This window comes from Arachis stenosperma, chromosome 4 (genome assembly GCF_014773155.1).
Source record: "Arachis stenosperma cultivar V10309 chromosome 4, arast.V10309.gnm1.PFL2, whole genome shotgun sequence".
NCBI lineage: Eukaryota > Viridiplantae > Streptophyta > Magnoliopsida > Fabales > Fabaceae > Arachis > Arachis stenosperma.
The window spans coordinates 7,750,656-7,777,179 of record NC_080380.1 but is presented as its reverse complement, the minus strand read 5'-3'; the positions used below and the strand labels follow the sequence as shown (position 1 = coordinate 7,777,179).

General features: G+C 32.5%; 1 protein-coding gene and 1 non-coding gene across 3 annotated transcripts; both read left to right on the top strand.

Moving 5' to 3' along the window:
- The first annotated feature begins 4,229 nt into the window (after nt 1–4,229).
- On the top strand, nt 4,230–13,228 carry LOC130974227 (heterogeneous nuclear ribonucleoprotein 1-like). Of its 2 annotated transcripts, none has more exons than XM_057899014.1 (4): nt 4,230–4,302; nt 9,869–10,097; nt 10,776–11,970; nt 12,722–13,228. In XM_057899014.1, the coding sequence occupies exons 2-4, from the start codon at nt 9,870–9,872 to the stop codon at nt 12,733–12,735; spliced, it is 1,437 nt and encodes a 478-aa protein (XP_057754997.1). In that variant the 5' UTR covers nt 4,230–4,302; nt 9,869; the 3' UTR covers nt 12,736–13,228. The 2 variants fall into 2 exon arrangements, with proteins under 2 accessions (XP_057754997.1, XP_057754996.1); XM_057899013.1 differs by lacking the exon at nt 4,230–4,302 and adding an exon at nt 9,098–9,337.
- A 1,087-nt stretch (nt 13,229–14,315) lies between these two features.
- On the top strand, nt 14,316–14,396 carry TRNAL-CAG (transfer RNA leucine (anticodon CAG)). The gene has a single exon. It is a non-coding gene; the product is annotated as a tRNA-Leu (tRNA).
- The last annotated feature ends 12,128 nt before the right edge of the window (nt 14,397–26,524 follow it).

The following is a 26,524-nucleotide window of genomic DNA, read 5'->3' as shown; positions in this document are numbered from 1 at the left end:
ACTATTATTTCTATCGCACACTATTATTGCCTTATTCTCCTTTCTCATGTTTTTTTTCTCGTCACACTTTCTCTTCACCCAATCGTAATTAATTATCACCAAGTACTATTATCACAACTTTCAATCTTGTTTATCACTTTGATCTATAATCATTTATTATGTTAATTTTATGAGTCGTTGAAGTGTTGTTAAAAGGTTTGGTTTTTATGTCTTTTGAATATTTAAATGTATAAAAACAATAGTTTTTTCTTGATGTGAATTTTAAGTTGTCTTATTATTCTATTAAAAAAATGTACCCACATAAAACATTCGAAATTTTTGCTCAAATTATCAAAATTTGATGTCAGTAATCCTTAAAAAATAATTTTAAAATATATTATTTTAACTAATATAATAAAAATAGTACATTATTGTAAGTTTTTAACTAATAATTATAAAATTAAGTTGCAATTTAATATAGGCCCTTAGAATAAAAGACTGTTACTTCTTACATTTGACTACTATTATATAAGTTGTACGTTTGTTTTATTGTGTAAATTAATTAAACTATATTTTATTATTTTATTTTGTATGTTTTAAAATAATGCGATCCTACTATAAGGATGATATTAATTTTCATAATCTAATACTAACCTTCTTACTATTTTGTTTGTCACTTAAATATTATTCATAAAAAATAGTTAGTTAAAGTAAAACACTGTATAAAGAGAGTAAAATTTTTTTTTTGAATTAAAAGTTCTAATATATTTCTTAATCATCACTTGATATAACTCATATTTAATAGGTTAAAAAATTCTCTCTCTCTCTTATATTCTTAACTTCTTCTATAATAAATTTTTTACATTATCTAATACATAAAATGTCACATCCTTACATTTATCTTAAAAGTTAAAAGTAAATTATATTATTATTTTTTAATAAAATTAAAATAAAAAGATAAAAAGCTACCGAAAAGAATAATATTAAGTTTGAGTTATGCTATGTGTACACCAAAGTCCGCCACCAGTATAAAATACATGCTAGAATACAAATACACATTGAAAATAAATTAAACTACACATTTTATTATACACAAATACATTGGTGGCTGATTTTGGTGTACAAATAGTATTATTGATTAAATTTTATGTTCTTTTGTACCATAATATTATAATTTATTAGATTATTATATTATCTTTGTACTACAAAACAAAAAATAAAATTTTATATCTTTTTGCTGTTACTTATTTTACTTTATTTTTATTATAATTTATTATATTATTATATTATTTTTGTACTATATAACAAAAAGTGAAATTCTATATCTTCTTGTTGTTACTTATTTTACTTTATATTGGCTATCTAAATTAGCTTGTATAATATTGTAAAGGTTGAAACTGTTAAAAAATATATAACAAAAAATTTAGATATTTGTTGTGTTATCAGGTTATTTAAAAAAACTAATTCATAGGTGTTATTATCCTACCATATCTTTAATGTTATATGTCAATCTAATATTTAATAAAAAAATAATATTAACCGACATAAAACTGATTAAAATTAAAAGAATAATTAGCAAAATATCTATGAGAATTTTTTCACTTTATTATTGATAGATACATATATATTTTTTTTGCATCTTTTATATGCCAATCAAATAATCAATACTATATGCCAAACAAATAATATTTAATTAATTTTTTTTGAAAAATAAATTATTTATTTTAATTGAATTATAAACAAATTTTCATGTACTTAAATGTCAGAACTCTACATCGTTAATAGTTTAAGAAATAAACATATCAATATTTTAACAAATCATTGGTAGTTGCAATTTTTTTTCGTCTTTTTATGCTAATCAAATAAGAATTTAATTTTGATGTGCTATTAGTGTAAAATAGTTTTACACGTGCATCTAATCACCATCAAAATTAAACTCATAAAATAATCAGGATTATATGCCAAACAAATAATATTGTAAAATACAAAATAGTTAAATTTCTTGCTGTATAATTTATTTAATTTAATTTAAAAATAAATATTTATGTACTCAAATTTTAATTCCAATACTCTATATAATCAATAATTTAAAAAATTAAAAAAATAACATCATTAAATACAAAGCAGTTTAAAAAAATTGAGATTTAACTAAAGGGTAAATATTGATGCACTTAAAATTTAAAAAAATATTTTACATAATTAATACTTTAAAAAATTTTAAAAATAATTTTATCCTGTACAAAACCATTTAAAAAATTAACAAAATAATTTATGAGAGTTCTTCGGTTTATTATTGATAGGTATATATATGCCAAAAAAAATTTAAAAACAAATATCAGATAAAAAAATAATAATTTTTTTAAAATTAAATTGATGAAATAAAACTTTGGATGTAAAAGATAGATTAAAAATATATAAGAATTAATACAGTTTGATAAGTAAACTGAAGAGAAAGGAAAATGAAGGTGAAAGTTATGCGTGAAATTAATAACTGCAGTAAAACGGTATAAAATTTGCAATTGTAGTGAATGGAAGCGAGGAAAAAATGGAGGCTATACAATCACGATATTAAAGGAAGGAGAATGATGACAACAGTAATAATACAGAAAAGTGCACCTAATGGTGAGATGAGAAGTACTAAAAATTGAATAATGAGATCAACTATTGGTATAAAGTACTCACATAAAGAATGTACCCAAAATAAAACGATAAAATCGATAAAAAATTATTTATCATCTCTAATTATTTTTTTTCTCCTTTCATACATGGCGTCCAAAATCAACATTTAGCATAGTCACTATCTAGTTCAGAAAATCACAGAAACTCATCCAAATAATTGTTACATACAGAAAAGCACATTCAGAATTAGAAAGAGAAATAAGAAAAATTGAAAACGGATAAAATTAATAAAAGGATAAATTATTGGAATAAAGAATTGAAGAACTTGCTCTCCTGTGTTTGGGCTACTCCTGTGTTTGTGGTACCTCCACTTATGTAGTTGTATTAGTTGATATGGCAACTTGTTTTTTTGTCGAATTATCTCCCAATAAGTTACACGTCTTCTAGTTAGGTGTTGCTGTCTTTGTTCTTCTGTCATTTTCTGTCTTCTTCGCCTAACAGATTCTGTCCAAGTAGTTGATGTTGACGTGATTGTTGATTTCGTGATAGCGAGATGCAGAGAAGAAAAATGTTTGCGAGACCAAAATTGAAAGTGAAAAAGTAATTTAATTCTCTTGGGAGTTAAGTACGACTGAAGGTGGATCAGTTTTTTATTGAAAGTGGGTCAGTTTTTAAATGGAGGACGTAGTAACAGTTTATTATATTGAATTCAGTGTTTAATGAACATAAAAAAATAGGGGTAAAATAGAGAGAAGAAATTAGATATCAAATTTTCCTATCCCATTATACATTGGTATAATCCATTATATATTGGTATAGATTTGATTAAGGAGTACTCTTCTGTATGTAATTTTTTTTAAATATAAATAATAGACATCAAAAAAATATATAAACCGTGTATTGTAATTTAATTAATTGGTATAGATTTAATTAAGAATACACATTTATATGTAATTTTTTTAAGATAAACAATAGATATCAGAAAAATATTTAAACCGTGTATTGTAATTTAATTAATTTTGTTATAGAATATCAATAAATTATGTTATTACTTGAAATAAAATAAATTAGTTTTAAACTTTGTCATGGGTAAAAACAATTTTTTTTTTAAAAAAATAAAAAATTAAATACGTAGTAACATTTTTTTTTTAATTAAAAGTGAAGTGGGTAAACCCTTTTTTTTTTGAAAAAAAGAAAGAGGGTAAAATGGAAAGAAGGAATTGGATACCAAACTCCCATATCCCCATTATATATTGGTATAGATAATACATAATAAATATATTGAAAATTAAACTTTATCTATTTTCTTATAATTTTTTAATTAATAATTTTAATATACACCTTTAGGATATACATTAAGAAAACACTTATTATTATTATTATTATTATTATTATTATTATTATTATTATTATTATTATTATTATTAAGACACTTATAATAATTTGAAGATCATCTGTCTTACCATATTAGTAGCAAGAAGCAAGTATAAATTAGTGTGTGAGTATGACAAGAACATTAATGGGTGAGGAATGATACATTTTTGTAAGCGACATGTCTGTCCCTCTCTCCAACTATGAAAATAGAAATAAATAAAATCTGAGAATTTCCGTTTTCAATCACTCATTCTCTCTGTGGGGTGTGCCTCTCATCCAATTCCAATCTATAACCCTCTTCCTTCCATTTCATTCCCACTCAATTATCAGGTTCCTTCTATTCATTCTGTATTCTATCATTGCCTCCACTTTATGTTCTTCTCAGCTCTGTTTTCTGTTATTTTTAATTTAAATTACCTGCATTTAGTCATGTATATATTATATGATATACAGTTACTTCTTATTATTAAATATAATGATCTTACTACAAAGTAGTTAATAAAAGTATTTAAATTTAAATTTAAAATGTGTCTTTTTTCTCAAAATGATTTAATACAATCAAGGTAAAATCTAACCTATCTCCAACTGCTTTTCACTCTTTTTTGGTCTCATTCACGACATTCTTTCTCACATTTCGCAGATTGTTTTCGTTTTTTATTTTTTTTTGTCTCAATTTAATATTTTAATCATTTAATTAAGCTATCAACTCTTAGATAGTAATATTTTCTTTTTTTTAAGACAATAATTTTGTTTTGATGTAGTTGAAGAAATAAGAATTTTTTTTTCATTTTAACTCGATGCAGCCCTAAAATAAGTATATTTATTTCTATGTCGCATTGTATTTTATTATTTTTATTTATCTAAGAGTACATTTAGTCATTTAGTTTAGGTTTAATTATCTTGTTTCTTGTAGTTTCACAAAATTTTTAATTAAGTTTTTATATTTTTTTTATTAGATTTCTATACTGCTTTTAATTTTATAATTAAGTCCTTCGTAGTGTAAAAAATGTTAGAGTTAATTAAATATTTGTTCGCAAATTAAATGTATTCATAATTAAAAACCTAATACGTCTTTAATTACATATATTTTAGGAGAAATATTCTGTTCATTTTAACATTTTTTTATATAAAAAGAGTTTAATTACAAAATTAAAAACAGTATAGGAATTCAATTAAAAAAAATATAAATACTTAATTAAAAATTTAATAAAATTATAGAGACCAACAAAGTAATTAAATCTTTAGTTTATTTATTGAAGGTATCCCCTCCTTAACTCCTTTCTATCTTTTATTTAGGTTTTATACTTTATAATTATATTTTTATTTTGACCCTTTTCTTAAAAAAAAATACTGTAAATATATTTTAATTAAAAAATAAAATTTTGTTAAGACTAAAATATTTTATTTAAAATTTATTAGAGACTAATTTAAATATTAACTCTTCTATTTATATAATTGCTGCAACAAAATAGATTTTATCAAAGATTACTATAAGTCAATTAAAAGTTTAGGGTAATTCACATAATTAAATAATTTGAGAATCAAAATTACACTAATATCCTAAAGTGAATTAGTTTACATGCATATCCTAAAATAAATCTATATAAATCGAATCAATTAAATTCGATTTACACTTTTTTTAATGATTGGATTCGATTTACTATATGTTATATCAATAGTAAATTGAATCTGGTTTATTCAATTTATTATTTCTGTGGCATATACATGTAAATCGAAATTAGTTAATTCGATTTAGTACTAGTTTAAGTTAATTGTTATTAACTTTAAAACATAAATGTGAATAAGAAAATATCTTCATTTGAATTTAAATAAAATATAAAAAAATCAAAACGAATAAAAATAAAATTTTTTTGTGTGTTTTTGTTCAAATTCTAGAAAATTTATATTTTTATAAACTTATGAATGTAAAACGGATTATTAACCGACTTCTAAAAATTCATTAAAAATCATCATTTAACTCATTATCATTTAAAAAATCATTACCAGAATTTTTTATGTTGGAAAAATTAATATAAAGTATAGCCCTCTAAAATAGCATAAAAGTTAAAACAAACTTCTTTAGAGTCAGAAATAATAGATATCTATATAATATATAATGACTAACTATATTTATACAATATGTAATTTGAGAAATAATTAAAATATTATATCAATTAAATTATCATTTAATTTGTGAAATTAAGTATAAAACTTATGCTTTGATGTTTTTATGCTCTGAAAAATTTAAGTTTAAGTTAGAAGTAACGTCGTCAAAGCAATAAGTTCTATACTTAGTTTCAAAAATTAAATGATAATATAATTAATATAATATTTTAATTATTTCTTAAATTACATATTGTATAATCAGGGACGGACATAAGGGGGGCGAGTGGCGGCCTCGGCCCCCAACTTTTTTAATAGTAATAAGTTATTATGTATAATTTAATTTCTTTTAAAAATTATTTATTATTTTGTCTAGTATAAATAAAAGTTCAGTCTAATTTAAATATTAATAATTTTTAATATCTACAAAATAAGTAACAATATTAAAGAAATCTGAAAAATATATTATTACTAATATTTTTTAATTAAATAAAAATTTTTAAATCTCATAAAGTGAATTCTTTTTCTTCTTGTGGCCGTCTTTTTTTATTCATTTGGTATTAATTTTTTCTGTTTCAACTGCTACAATTAAGAGATCTTTTTCAACTATGAATATTGTGAAAAATAACTTAGAAATAAAATAAAAGATGAATTTCTTGCCAATTGTCTTTTAGTTATATTGAAAAGAAAATTACTGAAAAATTTGACACAAATTCTATTCTTGGTGAATTTTATAATACGAAGATTCGACCACTTCGTTAATAAAAAGTATACACATATTTTTTTTACTTTAAAATATATTCTCTGTCGGTATATTTTGTAATACATCTTATATTATATAATTTTTTTACACAATTTTTAATATTATATGTGTTTTTGGCCCCCCATAATATCATTTCTGGATCCGTCCCTGTGTATAATATATAGTTTGTCATGATATATTGTATAACTATATGTTGTTCCTAACTTTGAAAAAATTCAAGTTTTAACTTTTATGCCACTTTATAGAGCTATATTTTATATTAATATTTTCAACATAAAAAATTTTGGTAATAATTTTTAGATGTCAATGAGTCAAATAATGATTTTTAATGAATTTTTAGAAATCGTTTAATGTTTCGTTTAACATTCATGAGTTTATAAAAATGTAAATTTTCTGACATTTGAACTAAAATACAAAAATTAAATTTCTATTTTTATTCGTTTTGATTTTTTGATATTTTATTTGAATTTAAATAAGAAATATTTTTTTATTGACATTTATGTTTTAAAGTAGTATATGTCAGTAATCTATATCAATACTAAATCGAATTAACTAAATTCGATTTACATTAGAAGATTCGATTTACTAGTTTTGCAGCATATACATGTACATCAAATAAAATTAATTTGATTTACTATTAATATAACATATATAATAAATTGAATTTATTTAATTTGATTTATAATACAAAAATACAAAATAAATTTAGTTGATTCGATTTATATAAAAATAAAATCGAATATACATATAAACTATTTTATTTTAAGATATTTATGTAATATTGATTTTTATTTGATTTGTTTACCTAATTTATGAGGGCAAATGAATATCACGGATCCCATTTAATAATTATCTTAGTGAAAAAATAAGGAATATAAGGACATTCCATCAAAATTTATCCTTTTTATCAAATTGAGAAAAGAAATATCTTAGAGCCACTGTGGTGATGAAATTGTAGAGAGCCTAAGGTTAGTTATGCACATGCATTTGCTCAAAAATACATAGTAATGATGTTTTGGTTCATGTAGCTGTTGTATTATTCTCCGGATGAGTGGTTGCACAAGCAATCCCTTCTGTCACTCACACATAACATAACCCTACTTTATTTTTATTTATTTGTTTATTTATTTCTTTAATTTGAAAGTTGATGCAAAGGTGTATATGTAGAGCAACCACTCATTTTTTTTTTAATTTTGCTTACATTAATGTTTGTGCCTATCCCACTTCCACTTCACCGATTCCATTGATTTTTTTCTGCTTCACCTCAAATTCATGTCCTTTCCCAAAATGTTCCAATCTGTCAAATTTTTTTGCATCATCACATCACAACCGTTTGATTTATCTACATCTTGTTTCCTTTGACCTCAAGAAATAGTAAATACTAGAATATGTCTGTTAGCTTCCAACTTCCTACCCAATATTGTTAGCTCAAATTGGTAGTCTATCTTTAGGGGCAAAAAATAAAAAATAAAAAATAAAAAAATAGTAAATTAGTCTTGAACAATGCTATTGCATAAATGGATAAACATAAGGGGAAAGTGTAAAAAGAAATTGAATAATATTTTGGTGATTATTATAATAGGATAGGACCTGTAAGAACAAAAGATGTACATTACTAAATACTTTTAATGTTTTTTTTTTGGTGAAATGGGGTTCACACCTACAAAGACTAAAATACAAAATAGTAGTAAACTTAGAGTAATAAATAAAAAATAATATATACAAAATGGAAATATACGGGGCAAGTTGTAATTTCAGAAGGTTATAGAATCTATAATCTAATCTCCCCATTTTCTTCGCTATTTGTGCTAAGAATACTTTTAACGTGGAGCCCACTTACTTTCTCCTTTCATCCTCTGGTTTTTTTTTCATCTAAGCTTGAGAAAATTGGAAATTGCCATAATGCTTCCTTTCAAGAAATAATTGTTTTTGTTAATATAATAATATATACATAATATAATTTTTTTTATACATCATTGCATCAAAATTAATATTAGTAATTAATTAAAAATATAAAATTACTAATATACATAAAATCTTAAATTCAAACCGGTATTATTAATGTACCCAAAAAGAGCTAAATAAAGCAACAATAGTAAAATTTTTAAACTTTTAATATATTGAATGTAATAAATTTATAATTTTTCTAATAACTTAAATGGCATTTTTCATTTTATGATATTCCAATTTTATTCTTTTATTTTAGACGTCAAAAAAGAAATGATTTTTATTTTCATTTTTTGTGCCCATACCAATTATGTGTGTTGTGTGTGATGCACAGCTTTCAGCCTTTCACAATTCATAAATCATAATTCGATACATAGACACATATATATACACACCATTGCTGGAACCAAAGCCATAATTTGCAAACGCAAAAAAGAAAAACAACAAAAGGGAAAAAAAGAAGGAGGGCCTCTCGCCCTCTCTAACTTATTCATGCTTTCTCTTGGATCTTAGATTCCCATCAATTTTCCTCTTCTGGGTTGTCTTCATTTGGTAAGCTTTTTTCTTCATCTTCACAACTTCATCACCCATTTTTGCTTTTCTTCTTGTTCAGCTCCACTCATCTTCAAAGTTCGATTCTTTTTGCAATTTTGGATTCTGGGTTCATCCTTTTTAATGATCGGTCATGAAAAATATAGTGCTTTTTCATGGATGCAACTTCTGCTGCAGTTTTCTAACTTTTATGTGTTGAACTTTTTTATTTGGACTCAATCAGCATTATGTTGCCATGCTTTTGACGATTGTTGTTTCTTACCGTGTCTGAAATGAATATGAAGTTTTGTTTTTTTATTCTATTTTTAGTTTTTTTTTGTGTGTATTTTTCTATGGATGTTATGGGTTACTAATTGGATCAAATCCAATCCAATATATCGTTTTATATATTTTGTTGTTACTGCTTTTTGTATATGCGTTTCAATGTTTGTTACATAAGAAGAATAATACATTTTTTAAAGATTTTTTTCATTTTATATATATGGGGTTAGAGATAGAATTTGATTGGGAAGAGTGTGGTGAAAAGTGCAGAATGGAAATGGACCCTGGCAGTGGCAAGCTTTTCATTGGAGGGATTTCATGGGACACAAATGAAGACCGACTCAGACAATATTTCCAGGGGTTTGGTGATGTCGTGGAAGCCGTGATCATGAAGGATCGGACCACCGGGCGTGCCCGTGGCTTCGGCTTTGTTGTTTTTGCTGATGCTTCTGTTGCTGAACGAGTTGTTATGGAGAAACATGTCATTGATGGAAGAACTGTAAGTTTGCCTGTCTCTGTTTATATGTGATTATGTTTTTCCCAATGTGCTTGTGCTTAAAGGTTCACTGTTGTATTGCTTTCTGTTGTGGCAAAATGAATCAAGATGCTTCTTCCTCACAATGATAAAGGATTCAAGCAATCAGATTTATTAAATCGGATTATTGTGATTGTTGATGCATTACGATGCAACTTCAGTTTTAGAAGAGATTGTGATTTTGAGTCAGAAAGATTGATATTTGATTAGTATTAGAAGTTTGGTTTTGCTTTTTGTTAAATCTTTGAATGAGAATTCGCATTATGTGTTCATGGTGGTGAAGTTTAGATGTTTGGCATCATATTTTAAGAATGCAGATTTGTTGCATTTGGACACGATTTGATTCCTAATCTAGATCAACAGATGCTTGAGCTGTCACATCGTTTTGTAGTTTACATCATTGAATATTTTTTCCCTTTATTCCTTGTGTCGAAGGCTAAATGTGACAAGTTAATGGTAGGAATTAATGTGAATAAGCATGGAGAAGATTGAGTCTTGATTCTAAATATGCATTCTACTACACATTTTTCTTAAATTCAATTCCTGATCCATGATCTTTGTTATTTCAATAATGCCCTTCTTAATTATTATTTAGTAACATGATCTTGAATTGAATTCTGTTGTCACTTATTCGACATGTAGGTTGAAGCAAAAAAAGCTGTCCCCAGAGATGACCAGAATGTTTTGAACAAAAGCAACAGCAGTAATCACAGTTCACCTGGTCCTACTCCATCCCGTACAAAGAAGATATTTGTTGGAGGTCTAGCATCCACGGTTACTGAGAGCGACTTCAAGAAGTACTTTGATCAATTTGGAACAATTACAGACGTGGTTGTGATGTATGATCATAACACCCAAAGGCCCAGAGGTTTTGGATTCATCACCTATGATTCGGAGGAAGCAGTTGAGAAAGTTCTATACAAATCTTTCCATGAATTGAATGGTAAAATGGTTGAGGTTAAGAGGGCTGTACCAAAGGAATTATCTCCAAGTCCAAGCAGAGGCCAGTTAGGTGGATATAGTTATGGTCTTAGTAGAGTTAGTAGCTGCCCCAACGGTTTCATTCAGGGATTTAATGCAAGTGTAGTTGGAAGGAATGGACTTAAATTAGATGGAAGATCGAATGCTGTTACTGCTGGCCATAGTGAATATCCTCTTTTCGGCCATAGTTATGGAACAGGACTCAACTTTGAGCCACCATTGACCCAAAATGGAACTTCAAACTTTACTTCTACCTTCATAGGGCGAACAATGAACTCTTCGTTCGGTGGTAGTCCAAGCAGGTACAGCAATGCCATAGGTTATGCTGGTGCAAATGTAGGCAATAATTCGGCCATGAGTTCTACAAGTCAGAACTTGTGGGGAAATGGGAATCTTAACTATGCATCTAACCTTACAAATTCTGATTCTCTTTCTGGTTATCGGAACGAAAATTCAAGCATGGCTTCTTTTGGTAGTATAGGACCACTTTGGAGTTCCTCCCTTGGAACAGATCAAACTGGAATTATCGGCTCCGGATATGGTAAGGGCAGTCTAAGTAGCTCTGGAGATGTGAATTTAGGGTCGAAAACAGTAGGTTATGGAAAAAATAGCGATAACATTGTTACGTCAGGTTCTTCATATTCCTTACCAAATGCCAGTTATGATGAGTCATACAATGTTGCTTATGATGCTGGGTCATTTTACGGGGACAGTATGTGGAGAACATCCCCTTCAGAATTAGAGGATTCCGGCTCTCTTGGCTTTGGCATTGACCATGCTGTTTCAGGCTTAATGCGCAAAAGCTCTGGCAGCCACATTGGAGCTTATGCTGTTGCCAACACTCAACCAAATAGAGGTAGTAATGAACTTCTCTTTAATAATAGTTTTAAAGTATAAAATTAGAAAGTCCTCATTGTTTAAGGTTTTTTCACAAGATTACAACTGAAGTTTGGGATTCCTCTTCTTCCCTGTCATCCTCCATATAGTGGATGTTTCGTCCACTAGATCTTGTCAGTGACATTTGGATATTAATGAGAGTTTGAGTATTAAGATACCATGTTGAAAAGCATCTGTTCTAAAAGCTTATGCTGTTAACTAGAGGTACAAGGGTACTTTGAAATTGAGATGTAGATAATGCACAAACCCACTATGTTCTGCTAAATCTCAACTTATTTTATGTCAAAGAACAGAGATATCAAGGATCAAACTTTAGAATATTTTGGTTATAGAGGCTCTAGTACCATGTCGAGATTGTGGGCGTCAGGAAAGAAGAAGATAGAGAATAAAGGCCATATTACCTTGTTATAAGATGATGCAACTACAAAGCATCAATTCCTTTATTAGTGATGGCAGAATCCTTAGCCTACTCTTAGATATGATATTAACTTTAAACATGTGCTTCAAATTGCCATTTGAAATATAAGCGTTAGACTCTTGAACTTTCCTAGTGCAATGTGAACAACTATGGGATATAATAGAACATGCATTATGGAGCCATTTATACTCATGGGAATCCAAGTTGGAATTGTAGTGTTTGTGATTACCTTTATGCTTAACTTGTTATTTATTCCACAAAAAACTGAACTCTTTTTTTTTTCTTGCTTCAGGAATTGTTGCCTAGGAAGGTTACACCAAGAAGTTTAAAGATTTCAGTGAATTATGTCTGGTGCAGAAGGCGAATGAATTCGGAAAAGCTTAAAAATTAGTGCTTCTAAAAAAATCCATAGAGCTTAGTTGGTTGCAAATGTTGAATAGCTTGCAAAATACATACAGCACTTAACAAAGGGCTTGAGTGAAACATAGGTTTTTTCTTTTTCTTTGGGATTTTGAGAGAGACTTGTAATCAGCATTCAGCAGCAGGTTATGGAGTTTGTCAAGAATGTTCATATGGCAGTCACAGAGCAGCACACACAAAAAAACAAACAGGCCTACTTTACCATTATTGCATAGTGTCTTTCTATTTCTTTCTCTTTTTCAGTGTGATGATCTCTCACAGTTTATAAGAGATACAGGGTTGATTTGTCTGTGGATTACTGAATTTTATTATCAAGGGATTTTCATCTGAGTTCACTTAATAATAATTGATTCATCTACTACCCATTTTTTTTTTTAAATCTTGGATATTTTACCTTAAGTCTTTCCATACTTAGACAACAATCCTTTTTCAGTAATGTAAGCTTCATTTCATGATGCTTTTGAAACTAAGTACAAACTATTTGAATAAAAGTTTTGTTTGTAGTTTTGATAATGGTGGAAATTTAGGTGCAGTCGATTTCACGTGAAGTTGATACCTGAGAGCCGTTAGATGATTTGACTAAATTTTTATCTAACTCTCAGCTATCAACTTCACGTGAAGTCGAGTGCACTTGAGTTTCTACTTTTGATAATTATATAAGTTCATTAAAAGATGCGTTGTTTAATCACTTTGCACAACACCTAGGGCAACCTACTTTGTCAGTTATATTTTTCCCAGAATTTTAATAAATTTCAAATCAAATGTGTGTCTTAATCCAATGGCTAAAGTCATAAATAAATAACAAATTTTTATTGTTAGTCTCTTTAAACACTTTAAGCAAATAATGTTATATTATTTGTTAACTAGATAAATTTTAGTGCTCTATTTTGTTATGTTTTGTATGATTGGTTAAGATTTAAAATGATAACTTGTTAATAGGGTCAACTATATTTTTTTTAAAAAATCAAATGATTTCTTTATATTTTTTACAAAAAGAAAAACAAATAACTTAAAAGTAATAATCGTTATTTTATTTATTATCACTCATAATATGTCATTTTTTAAAAAGGGTTATACTCCTTATTTTATTCGGAACGATTAGCATTTGCTTAGTTAATCTTATATCTTAATTACTTTATTATCAAAAGTAATAATATGCTTACCAGATTTTACTTCAAGTTAATGGGCTTGAGTGGGTCAAAAGTCAAAACAAAGAAAGAAGTTAACAAATTAAGGATGGCAATGTAGAAAACAGAAGACAATTCCCATTTTCCACCTCATGTCTTGAAACTTCTCATCTACGCCATGGGGGAAAATTCCTTGTCATCCCCAATTCTCATAGAAATTACCTTTTTTAATAAAAATTAATATCAAATATTAACATTAACTAAATCAATTGCTATATATAATATTATTATGGTTTATTTAGGTTTATAAATTTGCTATTGGTACTCAAAGCCATCAAAGTCAAGATGGCCGAGTTGGTCTAAGGCGCCAGTTTCAGGTACTGGTCCGAAAGGGCATGGGTTCGAATCCCATTCTTGACATTTTCATATTTTATTTCTGGTCTTGTGTTATACACAAACAATTAGAGTTTGGGAATTTGATTTCACCAACAAATCCACAACAAAGTTTCTTCGTCTGAGGTCATGTGATGACTTAGTGTGACTTGAATTTCTACCATTGCTTTTTATTGTAGGTGGATGCATGATATCCTCAAATTTATCCTAATTATAAATAGCACAATTAATTAGTACATTCTTTATTGTTAACTTTTTACATTTACTCATTTGATTCATAATATAGTTTGTTCCGTTCATGCTTTTGCTACTTGAATAAAATTTTGTAAAGAGGAAATTATTTTTTTTCCTTCTTTTCTTTTTTTTTTTAATTTTATTTATTTATTTTAATAAATTATATCCATAACATGAAGGACAATCTTGTAAAATAGGTACTTTGCCTCTAGTCCTCTACAAATTAGGGGTTAGTTTATTCCATTTAGACTTGTCATTTAAAATAAAAGTTCGGTTTATCTAAAAGATGTCTGCTGAGCTAAAAGGACCAATTCATTTGTTTTTTTATCTGATAAGAAAATTTTTAATTAAAAAAAACTAAAGAAATTTAATTTTTTTAATTAATTTTGAGCCAATTCTTTTCCTTTTTAAATACATTAATGAATTGGAGCTTGAGATATTTTAGTTAGAACTTAAAAGATATTTGAGTGGGATCATTAAAAAAGTTGTTAAAAACATTTAAAAATTTAGAAGAAAATAAAAAGAATGAGAAAAATTTAAACAGGTTAAATAGGACAATCTATTTATTTTGCGAATCAATTCATTTATTTCACAATTAATTAAATTAAATTCGTTAAACATTATGTTCACAAAATTTTTTTTTAGCCGAAGACTGACTCATTTAAAATGTTAAATGAACCGGCTCAAGATTCGGCCCATTTAACATACTACTAATTTATTGAGACAACACACACTTTTATTCTGACCAAAAAAAAAAAAAAAAAGAACAACACACACACACTTTTATTGCATATCTTCTCTTAAATCTCATTTTAATTTACTCCAGCACACCTTAGCTTTCCTTTTAAAACTCAATCATGATCAAATTAATCTTTAACATTAGTTAAAGCTTGACTCTGGTTTAAGTCTAATTAAACATGACAATCACTAGAATTCATTTCTAGGCTTCTAGTCAAATTAATACCTTTTACAGTATCTTTAATATATATTTTTTCTTTCCCTCTAAATTCTCCTCACATCTAATCTTATCCTCATTCTAACAAGCCAAAACTAGTTCAAATTTACTGAGCATATATTTAAATTAAATAAATTTTAAATATTCAAACAAATATATTACTATTCGCCATTAATCTAATGAAAATTTAATAAAAGAAAGGATAGATTCACCTAAATTAAAAAAAAAATTGAAAATAGAGGCACGTTACGTAAATAGGAATATAGTAGTCAACGTTTTGTAGATTACAAGTTTGACTAGCATGAGTAACAAATCTTCATGGGATTGCCACAACGATTTAGAATCTGATTTGAGAGTGAAACAAACAAGAGCTATAATCAAGGCAATAGAATAACGATAAGATAAGAAGAGGTGAAAACTCAGTTGCAGTCAACTTCACATGAAGTTGATAATTGAGAGTCGTTAGATAAAAATTTAGTCGAATCAGTCAAATCATCTAACGACTCTCAGTTATCAACTTCACATGAAGTTGACTGTACCTGAATTTTCACCGAATTATTATTATTATTATAGAGGTGACTCTCAACAATCAACATACACTCATAACACAAAATTCTCAATTCCTCCAAGAGTAACAAAATTTTTGTGACCTTTTCTTTTCTAATAACCCCCTCTGGAGTGGAACTACTGTCTAACTCTTTATTCGGGGAATAAAGAGATTAATTATCATTATTGTACAAAGAAACTTTAAGAAATATTAGCTTTGTTTTGGAGTAGTCGACAAGGTCCTAGAGATATAAAAGGTTCCTGCGAATATTTTAGCAGTGTTCCTATATTGGTAATTTGATTTTTCTTCTCTTTTGGCTTTAGCACTTGCCATTATTATTTGATTGATGTGTCTCTATAATATTCTTAGATATATTTAGCAAAAATAAAGAATTTTGTTTTGTTGTCAAACCTAGATTATTCTTAGCTTAATTATGGGATAAGTAACGGGTGGTGAAGCAAGTAAGTTCAATGAAAGCTTCTTAAATCTTAATTAACAAGATAAGAAATATGTTTTTTAGGCCAACAGGTAGAAGTTGATATCACCATCATCATAATTATAATAAATATGGTTTCTTTGGCATATGCCCATTGGCCGGCAGTTAAATTTTTTGTTAAAAATCTACATCTTCGAATTTTCAATTTTTGCACTACATGTTTTTAGCAGAGTTAAACACTACAAAAAAATATTAATTATCATCAAATTTATTATCGGATTAATTAAATAAATTTGTCGCTAAATAGACTATCGTTAGATTTACTGTTGTCTTATAGTTGACGGTATAAATGGCGTTGGAAATCTCTTACTGACAAATTTTTTCTGTTCAACATTAATTATCATCGAATTTTTTATCAGTGTGTTCAATGGATTGTCGAGTCTGAGTTGATGATTACCGTCAAATTAATCCGATGGTAACTTTAGTGCTATTTTGCTTGAAATGGTTTCAAAACTTACTATCGGATGAAGCTTTTTAATTTTAATTTTTTTTGGCATAATTTAGCCACAACTAACCGCCAAATCAAATTAATTCTTGTTAGCAAAATTGTTATCAGAAATCTAAAATTAGCAAAAATTAACAAATTATTTTATTAAAAATAAATGATATAACTACAATAAAATGTCACCAAAGTAGAGTACTGTATGTACCCTAAACAAACAAAAATGCATAAAATCCTAACCCCTATAGATCCTGATAATCGTTGTCAGCGGCGGCAGTGTCGTGGTCTCCCTGTTGAAGCGGCGAAATAGGTGCTGTCGTCGGTGCCTTACCAGCAGCGTCACCGCTGGAACCAGCAACGCCGCTGCCTCCAGCGCGCATCTGATGGCAGTACTCCTCCATCTGCTGTCGCAACCGATCGAGCTGCTCCATCTTTTTCGTTAGGTGACGGTAACGCGTGCAAGAATCTCTCGATAGCTCTGCTCAGATTGCTCCTGCTGATGATGAAACTCTTGTGTTAACTTTTGCACCTCCTCCCTCAGGTCGACAACTTCTTGGGAATCCGCAGGGCTGGTAGCAAAGGTAGAGGCAGAGAAAGTCGCCAATGCGGAGGAGCGGAGGCCATTGACGAAGAACAAGCCCAATCCGAAGTGGCGATTCTTGGGGGGTTCAGAAGCAGTCTCGTGCCAAATTCTGTCGGGATCCACGACTGAGGTCTCGGAGCCGATTTCGTCGACTCCACTAGGCGGTTGAAATTGCTAGGTCGACGGCAGTCTCACGCCAAATCCTGTCGGGATCGACGACTGAGGTCTCGGAGCCAGTTACGTCGGCTTCACTAGGCGGTTGAGATTGTTAGGTCGCGGCCTCCAACCTTTGTTAATACTCCTCCTGCGTCACACACGTTAGTTGTGATTAGGATGATAGTTAAATAATTGATTTTAAACCAAATAAAATTGAAAGTTAAGATTAATTTAAACTAACATAATGGATCGATGACCGCTCGTCAGTAAATTTCTCCTTGTTTGCCTTCAAAGTATAGGTATACTTGAAGGTCTCCGTCAGTGTCGCTTCACGATCCAACGATTTAGACTACAAATTAATATATCAATCAAACAATAAAATAAATGAACAAATTAAATAATGACAGAAAAATATGTATGAAGTAGGAAATTTTAATTCTAATTTTGAAAACATAATTTTAATTTTTTCGATTTTACTGAAAATTTTATATAAGTTTCGACAGAGTCTCTCCTGAAATTCGAATTTAGCGACTCTTTAAAGGTTCCATCCAAACCAAATATCCATCATTATTTTCACAGTCAAGCATTTTCCAAACAATTTTAGCAGCAGGAATATGCAAACAGTTCAATAATCTAATATTTTCCAACAATCTCAAAACCTAATCCAACTTACTCTCATCTATCCTAACCACATATACCCACTAAAGCTAAAAATTATACTAACTAAACTCTACTAACTACTCAAGTAACTTGATAATAAAAAAGAAAATTAAACTGACGAAACAATTCTATATCAGCTCAGCTCATTTTAGTTCATACAGGACCATATAAGTATATATCAACAGAACAAATAGCTTATAAAATAATTGAACAAATTAAAAACTAATTCAAGTAACTACTATAACATAAAACAATGACAAAATTCTTACCAATCTCGTCTTTGTCTTCATGAAGGTCGCCGACCAACCCGTATATCTTGACGACCTGGGCGAAGTCCTGTTGGCGATGTTCGTCAGACAGTGACGCTTGAACCCCTCGTTATCTCTAAAATGAGCCTACAGTTCACTCTTGATATTTGGTTGGATCCACGATGTCAGGTGGTCTTTCCCCTGACGAACATCGCTTATTATTTGTTGAAAATATTTGGCTGTCTAGTGGTCGTAGATCTTCCGGATCATGAAGTTATGTTTCTCATCACGTATGAATTTCAACTGCACAAAGTGATTCACCAATATTAGTTAGTTGGAATAAAATACAGTTCAAATACAGTAAATTAATTATAAACAAATTGGGTTCTTACCGTCCACTTTTGAAACCAACGCTTTTTGGGTCTTAGCCGGGATCTGCGTGTAGGTCGGCCATGGGTGGTCGTTGATAAACCCCATTTTTAGGGTTTATCTTGTATTGAATTTAGAGTATTTTGATAACCTTTTCTCGCATTTAACCTATGAATCAGCATGGTTTTGTAATCTCTCCCGTATTTGTGCTTAAGTGTAAAAACATGCCTTTTAAGCCTTGTTTTGATGAATTCTAATTCCTCTTTGATTCCATAAGATGTCTTGATGTGTTTGCTAGTAATCTCAGGTTGAGATAGGCTAGACATGGATCAAAGGAGCAAGGAAGGAAGCATGCAAGTGGAGAGAAGCACAAAAGACAAAGAATTGATCTCGGCCAAGCACGCGCACGCGCACAAGGCGCCCGCGCGCACATTGCAGAATCAGCCAGGGACGCGCACGCGTACCGTGCGCGCACGCGTCGAAGCCCGCACATGACTTCATTAAAGGAACACATGCCTGGCGATTTGCAAGGGTTTCTGAACCCATTTTGGCGCCAATTACTGCTAAGGAATAAAAAGGATCAAGGATAAAAGGGAAAAAAAGGAGAATAATAGGGATTCTAGCATATAGCATAATTAGGATTAGTTAGAGTTAGTTTAGAGAGAGAAACTCTCACTTCTCTCTAGAATTAGGATTAGGTTTAGGTTAATCTCTCTTCTTAGATCTAGGTTTAATTCATGCTTTGATCCACTTCTCCTTTATCAAATCTTAATCTTCTCCTCTTCCTCATTCTAGTGAGATGCTTTGATAATTGTAATTCTTCATTTTGTTTTGGATGGATTGTTGTTCATTTGTTTTCTTTCAATAATGCAATTTGAGGTAATTCATGATAATTGTGATTTCCTTGATTTGTTGTTGTTAATTCTTTGCAATAATTGTTGTTAGATTCCATTCTTGTTGTTGATTTACTATGCTTTCCTTTTTGTGCCTTCCAAGTGTTTGATAAAATGCTTGGTGGGATTTTAGTGTAGGCTTTGTTCCTCTTGGCCTAGGTAGAGTAATTAGTGACTCTTGAGTTATCTAATTCCTTTGTTGATTGATAATTAGAAGTTGCTAATTAATTTGAATGCCTCTAAAGCTAGTCTTTCCTCTAGGAGTTGATTAGGACTTGAGGAATCAAATTGATTCATCCACTTGACTTTTCTCCATGGTTAGAGGTTAACTAAGTGGGAGCAATGGACAATTTGTTATCACGATTGAGGAGGATAATTAGGATAGGACTTCTAGTTCTCATATCTTGCCAAGAGTTTTGTTAGTTGTTAGTTTATTTCCTTTGCCATTTATATTTCTTGTCCAAAATCTTAAAAACCCCAAATAACTCACAACCAATAACAAGACACTTCATTACAATTCCTAGGGAGAATGACCCGAGGTTCAATACTTCGGTTTATAAATTTTGGGGGTTTGTACTAGTGACAAACAACTTTTTGTATGAAAGGATTATTGTTTGGTTTAGAAACTATACTTTACAACGAGATTTCATTAGTGAAATTCTAAACCGTCAAAAATCCAGTCATCAAAATGGCGCCGTTGCCGGGGATGTGCAATGGTGTTATGTTATTGGTTATTGTACATATGTGAATAGTGTGAATAGGTTTATCTTTTGTTTCTTTCTTAATTTTTGTTAGTTTTATTCTGTTTTTCCATTATGAATTCTCACTTTGGCTATGAGTTTGGTTCTAATTATGTTGTAGGTGATGAGAGCTTCAATGAGGATGTGTATCAAGGATGGAACACTCAAAGGTGGGAGGAACCATATGCATAAGATCAATCTTCATGGCAACAACCTCCACCAATGCACTATGAAGAAGAGCCATTCCATGATGCATATCAATCCAATGGCTATGGTGAATCTCCTTGTGACTTTCAAGAACCACCACCATATGCCTATGAATCTCATCCTCAACATGAACCTCAACCATTCTCACAAGCCTTTCATTACCAAACACCGCCCTATGATCCATATTTACCATATCACCAATCATCCATGCCATACTCTTATGATCATTATGAGCAAGAACCTTTAGAACCACTACAACCCTATCAAGATTACTCCCAAGAACTACCTTCCTACTATGAACCCTCTCTCCAAAATAATGAACCTTCCTATTCACCCCAAGCCCCAATAGACGATCCTCTCACTTTGTTACTTCAAGGACAAGAAGCCATGAAGCGGGATACACTTGAGTTTGTGACCAATTTGACCAAGGTGGTGCATACTTTAGCCCACCAATGCTTGAATACTCAAGGTACTTCCGTGACCACATGTGAAAAGTCAAAAGAAGAGCAAAGCATGAAGGAGAAATTGAAAAATTCGGTGGAGAAGGAGGAATCAAATTTTGTGTTAGAACATTTGGAGGAGCCTATGATTATTGAAGAAAAGGGAGAAGTGGTTGAAGATTTAGGAGATGTTGAAAGTCCATGGGAATGTAGCATCATGGAGCACTCTTCCAAAAAGCTTGATATTGATGTTGAGGAGGGTGCGCAACCTCCAAGGCATATCATCGTTGGAGACTTGGAAGAGGCTTATCAAGAGATGGATTCAATCATGGACGAATTTCTCTCTACAATGGAATCCTCTCCCATTGGACATGAAGTTGAAATTATAGAAGAGTGTGTACAACCTCCCATACCCTTGGTGAGCAATGAGAAAGAGAGCTACCAAGAGGAAAAAGTTGGCATGGTGTATATCGAAATTGAAAAATATGAAGAGGTTGACCAAGAAATAGATTTATTCATCAATGACTTCCTATCCAAAATTGAATCAACCCCCATTAGGCACGAAATCAAAGTTCTTAAAGACAACACCAAGCAATGTAATAAAAAGGAAAAGGTTGAAATCGAGAAAGCTCGCAAAGAGGTGGAAATACACAAAGAAGAGCACAAGGAAGTGGACTTTGCATGGTCTAAGTATGGGGAAGTCTCCCTTCCCGAGTCACCATCCAACACAACATTCAAGTGGGTAAAATTATTATTCATAAGCTTTACTTTCTCGCTTGAATATGGTTTGATTGAAACGGATGGACAACTTAGAGCTCTTTGTGGAATTAAAAGCAAGAATGAGTTGTGTAGTGGTTGCAAGTTAGGAATTAGGCTCATTAAGGTCAAAGCTTCAAAGTATAGGAACGATGATTGGAAGAATGCCACTTTACAAGGGTCTCGACGGAAGGCTTGGTATGTTAAAGAGAATTCTATATGTCAACCACCCGGAAAGAAAGAGTATGAAGACGGGTGCGAAAACAAGATATGGGATCCCGGTTCGCTATGTGAAGACCAACTATGGAGACTCATATCTTGGGTAGAACTTTGCCCAAGCTTGGTGAAGACGGTTGGAAATTCTGTCAACCAATTGAGAAGCAAAGATCCTTGGAGATTCAAGGATGAGTACAAGCACAAGCCACCATAATAATAAGTCTCTCAACATGTCCAACTTAAGGACTTAAAATAAAAGTGCTAGGTGGGAGACACCCCACCATGGTAAACTCTTTCCATTCTCTTTTAACTGTGCTTAATAAGTGATTTGAGTTGCCATTGTAGGTAGATGTTTCATGAAAATCTGTTTGTACAACTTAATTGTTAGCTTAGTCACATGAATGTTGTGTTTAGTAGTAGATGAATAATATCAAATTGCATTTTTTGTGAATTGTATGATGGTTGATTGAATAAAGAGTTGTGAGCAGTATAGGGAGTATCTGAGCACAATTTTTCTGCTTAAAGAGCAATATAAAAAAAGGGGGTGGACGCGCGCGCACGCTGTACGCGCACGCGTCCATGAGCGGATGCACCAACACCTACATTCCAGAGAGTTGGGCCTTTTTTGGGCGAACATTATGCCCTGAGCCCAATGCATCCCACGCTGACGCGCACTACGTGCGTGCGCGCCGATCACAAGAACAAGGAAGTGCACGCGGACGCGCACCTGCCGCGTCCGCGTCGATCTGCTGCTACAAAATCTTGCGCCAATCACCAGAGAGTTGCGCTGGACCTGGGCCAATTTTAAGCCCCTAGCCCAACTCAACTCGCGCAGACACGCACTCGACGCGCGCGCGCCCATATGCTAAATGGAGGAACAGACGCGAGCGCACGCATCGCGCTAGCGCGCCCTAGGACAAATTACCAATATACGCGAACGCGCGCTTGCCGCGCGCGCGTCCTTTATATGATGCTGCCACTCCAGGCCTTTGTCTAGAGAGTTGGGCGCACGCTGAGCCCACTCTAAGCCTCCAGCCCAACTCGATGTACGCGTGCGCGCACTATCCGCGTACGCGCCGCTATATAGTTTTCCCATCCACGCTTGAGCGCATTGTACGCGCACGCGTAGGTACCTAGTCTCATCAATGTACGCGGACGCGCAAGGTGCGCACTCGCGTCGATTCAAAAATAGGATAACCCTAATGCGCGAAGAGCATTGCGCAGTCGCGCACTCCCTCTTCTTCTTCCCCCCATCACCTTCTTCCTCTTCCCTCCTCCAACCTCCGCTCAGCCTCTGCTCCGCCGGCCACCACCACCACACGGCCAACCCCCTTCTCTCTATCTCTCTCTCACTTACCCATTCCGCCCCTGTCTCTCACTCTCATCTCTGCCCGAACGCCACCTCCGCCACTCCATCATCACCGCCGCTGACAAGCACTCGGCAGCCCCTCCCCCTCTTCCCCCATTTCACATTCTCCTCCCACTTTCCTTCTCTCACCATCACCAGCTTCCCTTCACTCAGTCTCTCAACCTTCTCCACCCGCCATAATTGCCGGCACACCTACGCCGCCGTGAACCTCCGTCGCCACCATCTGAGGCGGCTAATCTCTCTATTTCTGCCCTGCCTACCCATTTTTGATTCCGCCCAGCTTCCAGGTTCTTGCTCCAACTCTGCTTTCTATTAATCTTTCATTTCTGTTAGTTTTCTGTTAGTTAGTTAGAAGTGAAATGTTGCATGTTAGGATAGATAGAAATAATTGCTGTTAGGTAGCTAGGACTGGATAGAGGATTCTAGGCCTGATAAATGCTCCGTTTGTGTATATTCGCTGTTTGTTTACTTGGGTGTTGTATGATTGATTTTGGGTTGCTCTTTTATGACATTTGTGCTGCTGCATGCTATCCCATTGCCATTGCGCTTAATTGATGTTACTTTCTATGCTGTTTGTGCTATTTTGCTATCCGGGAACGTCCAATTTTAAGCCGGAATGCTGCCCAATTTTCAAGAAATTTATTTTCATTTTAGTCTCTATTGCAAATTTGGGCTATTTCCGTTACTTTCGACTTCCGGGATTTGCATTAAACATTGTAAACATGATTTCTATGTCTAGCCACAACTCCTCTTTTCTTTGAGCCTAAACATCATCATGCCACTAATCCATTTTTTCTAACTTACTAATTTCTTTAACCATTTAACTTCTACTCACATTTAACCCTATTTAACCATTCTTTCAAAGGTATGATAATTTCACTGTTTAATGAATAAGAGTTGTTGACATTAGTGACCATCACATTGATGATTTCATTTCAATTCATTGCACCCCGTTGCTATCTCATTTCCATCATCAATAATTACACCTCATTGTATGCATTTTGTGAATCCTTTTGTTAGGCGAGCTTTCTTTCATCATAACACTAACTATCACTCTCACCTCTTACTTGCTAACTTGTTTAACCTACTCACTTCATTTTTTTTCTTTACTTAACTCATTAACCATTCTTTTGAGTTATGATGATGAATATGCCTACTCTTTAAGAATTGTGTACTTTGTTGGATGTATTGATTTCTTGGTTTATGTTTCCACTTATACTTATTTGCACACCAAGTTTTCAATACACATCATGATTGCTCGTCATTCCTCTTACATCTTGAAGTTGTTTTTAATTGTTATATGCTACATGTTTAATTGCTATCATAATTGTCTTTTTCAGGATGTCGGATAAGGGGAAAGCTATAGCCACTACCTCCAAGAAAAAAAAAACATTCTACACCCTCTATTCCCTCCATTTATAAGAACTATGCTAAGAACCCTCTGAATGATGAAGAAAAGGAAAATCAGTTGCTACCTTCTACCGATCCAACCAAGTTTCCCAATCTTTACTGTGAGCTCCGCTTGTCTAAGTATCGGACAACGAAACTAAATACCGAGAAGAAACTTGTCCTTCCCAATGATGTGAGACGGTCAATTACTAGTTGGATCCTAGAGTTGGGGTTGGATTTTGTTGACAGAGATTTGGGGGACATTAACATCTCTTGGGTGAAGGAATTCTATTGCAACTTCTTTCGTCCCACTTTGGATTCAGTTCAGTTGAGGGGTAGAGAGGTCATGATTACTGAGACTGCTATAGAGGAGGCATTGCAGTGCCGACATCTTCCTGATGGCACCTGCGCCCATCAGCAGGCTGAGATCGCTATCCACAGTATGACCTTTGACTATGAGGCGCTGAGGTGCGTGATTGGTTTACCAGATGCTACCTGGGTCATGGATGTGAACAACACTAAGCCTAAAGGGATGCTCTTTGCCCATCTGACTAGAGAGGCCAAGACTTGGCAGATGATATTTGCCCACTATGTCTTGCCCACCACTCACTTCTCTGAGATCCCTATGGAGATGTTACTTCTGATTGGGTGTGTTATGGAGGGGAAGGAGGTCTATTTTCCTCGATTGATCCGACAGTGTATGTGGCGAGCACATATTCGTGGCCTCCTTCCGTTTCCTACTTTAGTCACCAGTATGGCCGCCCTGGCTGAGGTCCCCTGGTCAGATGATGATATGATACCACCACCCCCAGATGACGATGACAAGGAGGTTACTATTCCTTGGGGTGGTTGGGTGCACGAGAAGCCCCCAGCTAGACGCCGGTCTCGGGCTAGAGCAGTAGTAGGGATAGCTGGACCTTCAGCCCCTACAGCAGCCCCGTCTTCTTCCACAGCAGCAGCTCCATCTTCTTCGACAGCTCCTCCCTCGGCACTTGAGCCGACTTATCTATTGGTCCAGCGTCTATTTCGATTCTTGGAGCGCGAGAGGCGCTATGTCAGGCGCCGACTGGACCTGATGGATCAGGCACTCATCTCCTTCGGCGCTGAGTTACCTCCGCTTCCAGACTCTCCGGTCTCCGATGAGCAGGACCATCAGGAGGAGGATGCGGATGCGCCGACTCAGCAGGATGCACCTCCGGCAGTTCCTGACACTACAGAAATTCCACAGACCCATGAGGAGCCGGTCCCACAGCATCAGACAGATTCAGCACCTACCGTTGTACCTTCCACTGATCCTCCAGTTTAGCATCGAGGACGATGCTTGGTCTTAAGTGTGGGGAGGTCACCGGTAGCATCATTAGAGGACCGGTGAACATTTCGACCATTTTCCTAGTTATCTTACTTTGCATACTTTTGTATATATTTGATGCACTTTGAGTTTATTTTGGATACTCT